This window comes from Anguilla rostrata, unplaced genomic scaffold, assembly GCF_018555375.3.
Source record: "Anguilla rostrata isolate EN2019 unplaced genomic scaffold, ASM1855537v3 scaf0083, whole genome shotgun sequence".
Lineage (NCBI taxonomy): Eukaryota > Metazoa > Chordata > Actinopteri > Anguilliformes > Anguillidae > Anguilla > Anguilla rostrata.
Genome location: NW_026985657.1, coordinates 1 through 10,864, shown reverse-complemented (window position 1 = coordinate 10,864; position 10,864 = coordinate 1). Strand labels below are relative to the sequence as shown.

The 10,864-nt window shown below is 42.9% G+C and overlaps 1 protein-coding gene and 1 long non-coding RNA gene across 3 annotated transcripts; both read left to right on the top strand.

Moving 5' to 3' along the window:
- The first annotated feature begins 1,806 nt into the window (after positions 1-1,806).
- On the top strand, positions 1,807-10,824 carry LOC135246241 (BOLA class I histocompatibility antigen, alpha chain BL3-7-like). Of its 2 annotated transcripts, none has more exons than XM_064319746.1 (3): positions 1,807-2,096; positions 9,098-9,410; positions 10,678-10,807. In XM_064319746.1, the coding sequence occupies exons 1-3, from the start codon at positions 1,844-1,846 to the stop codon at positions 10,790-10,792; spliced, it is 681 nt and encodes a 226-aa protein (XP_064175816.1). In that variant the 5' UTR covers positions 1,807-1,843; the 3' UTR covers positions 10,793-10,807. The 2 variants fall into 2 exon arrangements, with proteins under 2 accessions (XP_064175816.1, XP_064175814.1); XM_064319744.1 differs by having other exon boundaries at positions 1,808-2,096; positions 9,098-9,406; positions 10,668-10,824.
- Positions 2,103-2,623, top strand: LOC135246243 (uncharacterized). The gene is made up of 2 exons (XR_010327572.1): positions 2,103-2,274; positions 2,584-2,623. It is a non-coding gene; the product is annotated as an uncharacterized LOC135246243 (long non-coding RNA).
- Positions 10,825-10,864: the final 40 nt, after the last annotated feature.

Genomic DNA, 10,864 nt, shown 5'->3' with positions numbered 1-10,864 from the left:
ACATTACATTTTATATTCCGAGGCTGCATTATTTCTTTATATTAAACTTCTGAAATTGATACAAGTATTTGGGAAATCAGCAAGTTAGTCCACAGATTTTACACAGACACGGTCACAGACGCTATACAATGGAAAGAAAATTGGGCAAAACAACAGGCCTGAACCCCCAAAATAGGTTCTTCACCTAGTGGAGGAAACTGTAATTGCAGGGGGAAAATTAGTTTTCAACTTGAGAGACGTTGGTTTTGTCCAAAGTCTAATTAAACTATTTTCATGGTTAAACAAATATCTGTTCATTAACCCTTAAGAATATTCAAATATCAAAATTAGACAGAATGCACATCCCTAGTGTCCTGGAGGGAGAGGGGTGGTCACAGGGGGAGAGGGGCGTGTTCCAGGAGAGAGAGGGGTGCCTCGGGGAGTGAGGGGCATGTCCCGGGGTGAGAGGGGCGTGTTCTGGGGAGAGAGGGGTGTGTTCTGGGGAGAGAGGAGTGTGTTCTGGGGAGAGAGGAGCGTGTTCTGGGGAGAGAGGAGCGTGTTCTGGGGAGGGAGGAGCGTGTTCGGTGGAGAGAGGGGTACGTTCTGGGAAGAGAGGAGCATGTTCTGGGGAGAGGGGTGTGTTCTGGGGAGAGAGGAGCGTGTTCTGGGGTGAGAGGGTGTGTTCTGGGGAGAGAGGGGTGTGTTCTGGGGAGAGAGGGTCGTGTCTGTGGGAGAGAGGAGCGTGTCCTGGGGAGAGAGGAGCATGTCCTGGGGAGAGAGGAGCGTGTCTGTGGGAGAGAGGGGCGTGTTGTGCTTTTGGCAGAATGTTTAAGGCGGCTCATTGGTTCCCAGCAGCTGTAGTGAGATATGAGTTGCACTGTTCTGTTGCAGCAGAATCCAGTTTGTGATTAATGTTGTGAGGATCAGATACTGGTGGTCTTTACACAAACCACAAATCTGCTCTTAGGAATATTCAGTTCTGCTTTAATGAACTTTTCTTAGATTGAATCTGCAAATAATAGTCAGAGAATTTCAAAAACAACAGCAGAATTGCTTTGCTTACTTTCCCTGTTATCATTTAATCAAACTACTTTTACTTTTGTTGTTCTACAGTGATTGACATTCAGTCCGACTGATTGATTGATTGATTGATTATTCATGGTGATTCTATTGCAGTCACAAGTGTAAGGTGGAAGGAGGGGGCATCTTTATCTTTACTGTGGTTCAGAAGAAAGAGAGAGAACTGAATATTGTTGGGACAGACTGATAAGCTGCATTAGCTTTCTCCATGAAGTTCAGTTTGGGCCCCTTGGAACACACACACACACACATACACCTGGATACATGTTGCTAGAACAGCACATTCTGTAGAGAATTTATTGAGGAGATTAACTCCTGCCTGCACACCCATCCCTCCCTCTCTCTCTCTTCCTCACTCTCTCTGTGTCTTTCTCCCTCTCTACAATCGTGTATAATTGTATAGTCAGCTTGTAGAGGGAATCAGGCTGCTGTGTGTGATGTGTGTGTGGGTGTGTATTAGATGTGTGCAGTGACTGTGTGTGTGTGTGTGTGTGTGTGTGTGTGTGTATTAGATGTACGCAGTGACAGTGTGTATGTGTGTGATGTATGCAGTGACAGTGTATGTGTGTGTTTGTGTGTGTGTATTAGATGTATGCAGTGACAGTGTGTATGTGTGTGATGTATGCTCTGACAGTGTGTGTGTGTGTGTGTGTGTGTATTAGAACTGTACAGTGACAGTGTGTACGTGTGTGTGTGTGTGTGTGTGTGTGTGTGTGTGTGTGCATTAGTTGTGCATATTGACAGTGTGTGTTTTCTCTCTCCAGGTGTGCACACTTTCCAGCTCATGTACAGCTGTGAGTGGGATAACGAGACCACAGGAGGGCTCTTACAGTATGGATACGATGGGGAAGACTTCATTACTTATGACATGAAAAACCAGCGTTTCATTGGACCTACTCCACAGGCGTTTATCACTGCAGTGAAATGGAATAATGACCCAGCTCTGCTTGAGAGCTGGAAGCAGTACCTGACCCAGATTTGCATTGCCTCGCTGAAGAAGTACGTGAGCTACGGGAGGAGCACTCTGGAGAGGACAGGTACAGCAGCACTGAGAGCACAACTCTGCTGCTCTCCCATCATGTTAAACTCTTATGCAGCTCTAGCCTGGGAGGCTCAGTGGCAGCAGGAATGCATTCTCTGCACACAGGTCACATGGTACAGCTTTACTTCACCCGGCTGAGTAAAGCAAATCATATCTGTTACCTGATCTTTCAGGTTCAAAATAATTTTCTTCGGGAAAGAAAATTAAAATCTGTCTAGAAACAGTCATATAAAAGCACAGTAATGTACTGAACACAGGCTGTCTAACAGCAGTAGTAATGTACTGAACACATGCTGGCTAACAGCAGTAGTAATGTACTGAACACATGCTGTCTAACAGCAGTAATGATGTACTGAACACATTAAGTCCTGAAACGTTGACTTGTTTTACAATGAGGCGTATAATATATTCCAAGACCAGACTCAAGTTAAAAGATGCAAATAAATTTATAATTTTTCTTTCTATTACATGTGCTCTTTAAGGTTCAAAAATGTTTTTTGTTTTTTTTTTTTGGGTGGGGGGGGGGGTAATATAAAAGCTCAGTCTGTGCAAACACAGTCTAACAGCTGTAGTAATGTACTGAACACATTAAGTCCTGAAACATTGACTTGTTTTACAATGAGGCATATAACATTGCAAGTCAAACACAAGTTAAAAGATGCAAATATTTATTTTTACAAAACGCAAAAAGACTTTTACATAAGAAACAATAACAGTCCAAGGATTCTGACCAAAAAGAACAAAAACAGTAGTCTAACAGAGCCCTGCTTTAGACTAAACATAACCTACTGTTCTTAGTTTAATGAAACTACTAAAACTGTTTAATTAGTTACAACTAAAATACTGAAAATGTGCATTGTTTCCACACGTAATGGGCTACATGAATTAAAATGTTTATTGATCTCCATCTGGACCGGTTTTTGGTTCTTTGTGTAATACCGTGTTTTTTTAGCATAGGAAGAAATTACGTTTAGTTAAATAAATAATCATTTAAACTGCATCAAACATTTCATTCCTCTCTTTGTCCCTGTCCCTCTTTCTCCCCTCTCCCTTTCTCCTACCCTCTCCTCCTCCCTCTCTCTCCCTCTTTCTGTCCCCCTCTCTCTCTCTCTCTCTCTCTCTCTCTCCCACTCCCTCTCTCTCTCTCTCTCTCTCAAATTCAAATTCAAATTCAAATTCAAAATGCTTTATTGGCATGAAATACACTTGTACTTATTGCCAAAGCATACACATAGAAACAGGAACAGGAAACATGAAATACGAACAACATTGTGGAAACGACAACAATGCAATCAACAGTGTGGCAATGGCCACAACGAGTAGGCTATACAATAATAACAATAATAAAATCATAACAATAATAATAATAACAATAATAATAATAATAATAATGTAAAAATAAAAATAAAAAAGATAGAAATTAATAAATAATTAAAATAAATATATTTGTGGTGGTCAACCAGTGTCCCTCAGATTATGGCATGCCGAGATGTATTTTGCTGCTAGTGGAGCCGTTGGCCTTTCTCCTAGCAGGATTTGCATTTTTTCCTCATTTGTTTGGGAAAGGAAGTCTTTTATAATTAGAGAAAATTTGTTGAAATAATGTGTCCTAATTTCTGAATATTTTTCACAATGTAGGAGAAAGTGCATCTCTGTTTCCACCTCTCCTATCTTACAGTGACCACATATACGTTGTTCTTTTGGTAACCATGTATTCCGGTGTCTGCCTTTTTCAATTGCAAGTGCGTGGTCACTGAGCCTGTACTTGATCAGGATCTGCCTCTGCTTTGTATCTCTGACAGAGAAGAGATATTCAGCCCCAAATTTTTAGTCTCTTTTTAGGTCCGATAGCAATCTAGTTTGTTTTGTGTTTTGGTTCATTATCCCAATATTCCAGATAAGAGATTTTGGTCTGTTTCATTACTTGGTTTACTTTGATTTGTTTGGTAAGCAGTGCTGGTATGAAGCTGGGTCTGTGATTTGTGTTAGTTGGGTTATGGGTTAGTCAGCTGTTTGTCAAAACCAAGTAGTAAAATTTTAAAGTTGATCAGGGCGGTGTTGCCTAGAAAAAACTGGAACCTTTTTCCTGAATCTGGCTTTTTTCTGGAAGACATTTTTTGTCTTTTTAATTTACTTCGTCCCGTTCGACAGAAATCCTTACCAGACTAGGTTTGCGTAACCTTTCTTCAGTGGAAAACAGCAGAACCAGGTCATCGCATAGAGTAAGAATTTTTCTTCTGTTCATTTGGAGGGGGCCCCGGGGCTGTAGACTGTTCCAACGCACCGTAATCATTGAGTAAATATTAACGTGTTGGACCAGACACACCCTGCCCTCCCTTTTTTTGGGTGTGAAGAACTCTGTTCTTTGGGTCGCCAATTTTCACCCTTTTATTTGAGACATGATTTATAAAATATAAACTTACCCCTACACCACTTTGGAGAATTTTGTAGTATAATCCGTCATGCCAAATTGAGTCAAATGCTTTCTTAAAAATCAAAAGCATGCCCAAATTTTTCCCCATTTTTTGTTTTGTGGACGTTTTTTATTTATTGGGTTGTGTGGGTAAAAAATATGATGGGTGGTACGATGTTTGGGAGAAACCCAATTTGCTTTTACTCGGGACTTGTGCTCGTTAAGGAAGGTTACAATTCTTGAATTGATGATACTACAAATACCTTCCCCCAATTACTGCTTCAAATGCCTCTTATTATTGGGGTTAATTTGTCTCCCTTTTATAAATTGGGGATATAAGCCCCGGTTCCAAATGTCAGGAAAGCGCCTGAACCTACTTGGTTGAACAATTTAAGCGAGCATCATGCTTTCTGGGGGTGCTATTTTTTTTACATTTTTTTTAATTTTCCATCAAGACCACATGTTTTTTATTTTAGAGACTGGATTTTTCGATCTGTTCTTTGTGGGAAATTGGTTTATCCCAAGGGATTTTGATTTACCTTGATGGTTGTTCCAATTTTTGTTTATTGTTCATTAATCAAGTATGGTTTTTTCTGACTGATTTCAAGTATAAGATTTTCAAAATATTTTTCCAAAGGCCCACAAAAAATGGTAATTCGGTTGCTTTCGTGCTTAAATTGTTCCAAAAACCCAAAACTGGTTTTGATTAACTGATTCTTCAATATCATTCAGGTTTTATTTAGGCTATGTATTTTTTTTTTTTTTCTGTTTTAGGGTGTTTTTATATATTCTTTAAGAGTTTGAACATACCTGAGGCGTAAATCAGAGTTGTATGGTTGGTTATGTTTTTGGTTTGATAATTTTTTAGGTTTTTTCGAATATTTTTGCATCCCAATTTTCATTTTTGTTCAGCTTCCTTTTATTATAAACTTTTAGTTTAGCTTTATTTGCTGTTTTCTGGAAAATATATTGATATTAATAACAGCCAATTTAAGCCTTCTCTTTTATTTTGGTAAGGAGTATTGATGATGTGTTAATAGAGTTAGTTAATTCAGCGGATCTCATTGCTTTTGTGAATTCATCTGTGCTTGTTTTCACCCATCTGTACGATTTATTAAGTTTATTACAGCTTACAGGGCTTTGTGTTTGAGTTTCTGGATTGTCCAAATCTCTTTTCAGAATACACTTATTTGATTATGGTCTAAAAGGGGGGGTTTGTTGCCTGACATAAATGCACTAAAGAGGAAGGGTCCATGTCAGTGACAGCATAGTCCCAAACACTGTCCCAAAGCTGAGCAGTATGTAAACCCTTCCTAAAGAGTCCCCTCTGCCTGCCATTAAGGATGTAACAAGCCTAAGGCTTGACAGGGGATGCACTAACTCCCTACCATTCTTATTTATTAATTGTCCGGATTTTTTCTTTTTGTAGTGGTTGGTATAATGTACAAAGGGGTGTTTCCAAATACATGATTGTTTCCTTGGGGATCGATACAGTCGGGTTCTGTTCCTGTTCTGGCGTTAAGGTCGCCACACAGTAGCACATTTCCCTGGGCCTGGAAATGGCATATTTCGGTATGTAGAGCGTCGAAGAATTCCTCATTATAATAGGGGGATTCATGTGGTGCAGCGTAAGCTGCACACAGGAATATATCTTTTTCCCAATCTGCAATTTCTTTGTTCAATTTTAACCATAAGTGCGATTGTTCTTTTTTGGTTACTGTGATGAATTTAGCCAGTTCCTCTTTGTACCACACCAGTATCCCTCCGGAGTCTCTGCCATGTCGCACTGTTTTTAATTTTATAGAGGGCACTATAATTTCGCCATAACCTGAGGGGCAGTGGGTGACGGTATCTTCCTCGGCACCAAAGTTTCAACAAAATTAAAATGTCAGCATTAAAATGTTTTTGAGAATTCAGGGTCTGTGCTTTTCAGCCCAAACACAGAAGACCACAGACCCTGTATGTTCCAACAGCTTACACAGAATGAACTCATTTTAATCATTCACAGCATTTCGAGTGAAACAAAATACATAGCTGATAATACTATGGACTACTGTCTTTTTAAAAAACATTTTTTATTATTATTATTATTTTTTTTAATTTTAACTTCAGTATTTGTGTAGTACACAGTATAACTGGTTTATACTGTATACTCACATATTAAATTATATATTCACATCACATATATATTCGCAGATATAAATTCATATTAGTTTAGCAACCTATCGCACAGCACACTGAGCAGGTGTTTGATCTCACCTACTCAGAAGGAGGGGCAGGTGGGACAGGGGGCCCTTGTGAGGGCTGCAGCGTAGCTGGGCTGGTGGTTTGGTGGGGGTGAGCCCTGGGGGTCGGGGGCCTTATGGGGGACTGCGGGGTGCTGGGTGGGCGCGGAGTTTTGGAGTGATGACCGCTGCTGTCAGGCCGATGTGGGGCCCGAGGATGGTGACCGATGGCGTGGGGGGGCTGATGCCTGAGATGGGGCCTGTTGATGGTGGAGGCGGGGCTGGATGGATTGCGTCCCAGTGCCACGTCTTTTAGCGTTTTGGCAAAGACTTTGATACCTTCCTTGTCTAGATGCAATCCATCGTAGAGGTACCAGGGGCCGATGGTGGGGTGGCGAGCAAGGTGCACATTGGGCAGTGCAGCGCAGCCTCTGGCGATCTCCGCATTAATGTCCCTGATGACATGGGGGGGGACATCAGTCCGTGGCAGCAGTGTGGAGATGACCACGCGGGATTCAGGGAACTCTCGGGAGGCTTTCTCTGCCATCCTCCTCACTGCGTGGGCGGTGTTTTGGCGCAGGCGGGGCAGGTCGTTGGTGCCGGTGTGCAGTATGACATAGTGAGGGCTTCCCAGCGTGTCCCGTTTGAGCAGCTCCAGGGCGCGGGCTGTGTTACTGCAGCGGGTCACCTTTACCTGCTTACCAGGAAAAAGCTTATTGGGGTCAATAAACTTCCCATTTGAGTCCATGAGAAGGACCACTTGTGGATCAGGTGTTCTGCTGGTGGGGGGCTGTGTTGCAGAAGGGGGCTGTGCCTTGGGGGTGGGCTGTGCGTCAGAGGGGTGTCTGAGGGGGTGTTGGTCTGTGTGCTGGGGGGTTTTCTGGCACTGGTGAATGGTTGTGAGTCAGGGGGGGCATCAGTATGAGCCTGCAGGTCAGCTGGGGGTGGGCTGTGGTTTGGAGGGGATGAGTGTTTGTCAGTATCTGCGTTTGAATGGGCAGTACAGGGTGTGCATGTGTGTGTCTGTAGCTGCTCTCTCAGATCCTGTAGCTCCATGATGAATGATCTTTCCCTGCGCTGCGTCTCCTCTTTCACAGAGGCCAGCTGGGCTCTCAGGGCCTGGTTGTCCTGCCTCAGTTCTGCGGTCTCTGCTCTCACGGCAGCAATGGCTGTGCTGACCTCTCTGCTCTGCTGGTTCTGCTCTTCCTGCTGCTGCAGAGATATGCCTCGGAGAGCCTGGCCATAGTGAGCTCTCTGAACTCTGCAAACTCCAGCTCAAGCAAGGCCAGGGTCTCCCTCATGTGCTGGGTGTCAGATCGGGGAGAAGCGGGGGCAGCACAGGGCAGGTTAGGTACAGTGGTGGGTGTGGTTTCCTCTGAATCTGAATTCTCTCGCTCTGTGGGGAGCGTGAGGGGACACTTTTCCTTCTCTGCCTTCTCTTTCAGGGCAGGGAAGTGTTTCTCAAAAGCATCCAGGTTGGCCTCAGTAGCACTTTGTATGAGAACAGTCCCATTTGTGTAAATGTTCACATTTAGCACTATACTGTCCAAATGTTCGTCTTCACAAACTGTTATTTTGCTCCCCTTTCCTATCCCTCCCTTCTGAATATGAGGGTAGTGCTTACATACAACACTGTGCCAGGCCTTGGGTTATTTGTGAAAAAAATTAAATTGTTTTTAACCTTATTGTTTGCCTTTTCAGCAAAGTCCACATATAGGGTTTCGGGGTTGTTTCTCATAACCGTTAGTTTATGTTTCTTCTTGGCCTTTGCACTTCTCAGCTTAGGAGGGTACGGAATCTCCACAGCAGCGTGCTTGGTTACCATGGTGACAGCTCAGAAAATTGATACTTTTCAACAGCTTTAACTGCCACTCCTTCTAGCCTTGGGTTGAGCTATTGAGCTATGCTAATGCTATCAGATCAGATTTTTTCTTTTTACTGTATTAAAAACTATATTATTACTTTAATTAAAGAAAATATGTATATATTTATCCTAATTTATGACTAATGTATACAGTTTCTCCCAAGGCTTACCTTTTCCTTTTATTTCCTTTAACTTTGGCTTATAGCTTAGCTTTGCTCCTAGCTTTCTCCTAGCGGTGTGTCTTCCCTTGTTATGTCCGTATTTAATTAATTTCCTTTTCTTATTTTGTTTTTTATTGTATTCCCTCCTTCTGTGTTCCTCTTCTTTTCTTTAATTCTGCTTTTTATCGATTATATGTATTTTGTTTCACATCTAAACACTGTACTTGTTTGATATTTTTAAGAGCTCATTCTTTAAGCAGCCACTCTCTAAGCAGTCTCATGTGCTCTCCCTCTCTCTCTCTCTCTCTCCCACTCCCTCTCTCTCTCTCTTAGTTGCTCCTAAGGTCTCTCTGCTGCAGAAGGACTCCTCCTCTCCTGTTACCTGTCATGTGACTGGATTCTACCCCCGTGGCGTCATGGTAACCTGGCAGAGAAACGGGGAGGACCTGAATGAGGACGTGGAGCTGGGAGAGATGGTGCCCAACGAGGACGGAACATTCCAGACCACATCTCACCTGACAGTGAAGCCTGAGGAATGGAAGAGCCAAGAGTACACCTGTACTGTACAGCACAAGAGCCTGAAACAGGACATCGTTCTGTCTGTCAAAGAGGAGAACATCAAGAGGAACAGCGATATCAAGAGTGAGTGAGAGAGGGAGTGAGAGAAAGAGAGATATTAAGAGTGAGTGAGAGAGAGGGAGGGAGAGAGAGTGAGAGAGAGAGAGAGAGAGAGAGAGCCAGAGAGAGAGGGAGGAGATATCAAAAGAGAGAGAGAGAGAGAGAGAGGAGATATCAAGAGTGAGTGAGAGAGAGGGAGGGAGAGGGAGAGAGAGACATGATGACAAATGATGATGCCTTCTTGTTCTTAAAGACTCCAAAGCGGGTAGCATACTTCTTGCGGAAACTAAGTTCGGCGAGGTCGTAAGAACAAAATGAGGCGATTGCGGAGAAAACGAACAAACGCATTCCCTTGCCGAAGTCTTTTCGGCACTTCTTGCACCTCCAAGATTTTCTAACTAGCCGAACTCACCGCAGGTGACACCAATGCGGACATCGTGTGTGATTGGTCAGAAATTCACGGTGGGCGTGAATTATTTTGTTTTATTTCCGCAAGCTGATTCTTCGTCTCCATGGAGACCACACTGCAGGCAACGTTACAGTAATAGCATATATACATAATACAATAATACATAATAATACATTGGCTATTCAATCCAATAATACGTTTACAATCCATTCACATGTTACCATGGACAGTTTTGAAGAAAAAGACGTTGTGTTACGCGTGGTTGCTACAGATAGAATGATTCCATTTGGGTAACATGTGATTGGTCAGAATACTGAATGGGCGGGGTCTTAACTAATGGAATGTTCAGCGCTCAAAGCGAAACCGCATCGAGTATAAAACAATTTCGTCCGCGGAGAACTTCTTCGGTTTCGGTAAGCCAAAAAAAATTTGACTTCTTTTGAAGTATGCTGCCCGCTTAAATGTTCTGAATCCATTCTCAACAGTGAGGGAACGGGGAGGTGTAACACCTGTGACATCACTGTTTGGGGTTGGGTTTGGGTTTGGATCTGTAAATTTCCTTTGTGGTAGAAAGAGAGAGCGAGAGAGAGACAAACAGGATGAACACAGAGAGAGGTTTACCCAAAACACACTGCACTGCTCAGTAGTAGAACCTCTGGCTCTCTCTACACTAACCACTGATACACTGAATGGATTTAAGTACAATAATAAGGCATGGGGATGATTTAGACATGAGTCAAATTAAGATATCAAAAAAGCAATATATTAACCTAACATTGTGCGTACGTGTGTGTGTGCATGCATGCGTGTGTGTGTGTGTGCCTGTGCATGTGTGTGTGTGTGTGTTTAATGTGATTCCCCCTGACGGTAATCCAGAGGGCAGCAGCCCCCCCATGGGCGTCATCATCGGCTGTGTGCTGGGCGCTCTCATCCTCATCCTCATCCTCGCCGTCATCGGTGTCGTCATTTGGAGGAAGAGAAGCTCAGGTGAGAGTCACTGACACACAGAGATACTGAGACTGAGTAACAGACACAGACCCACTGACACACCTTAACTCTGACAGACACCAGTG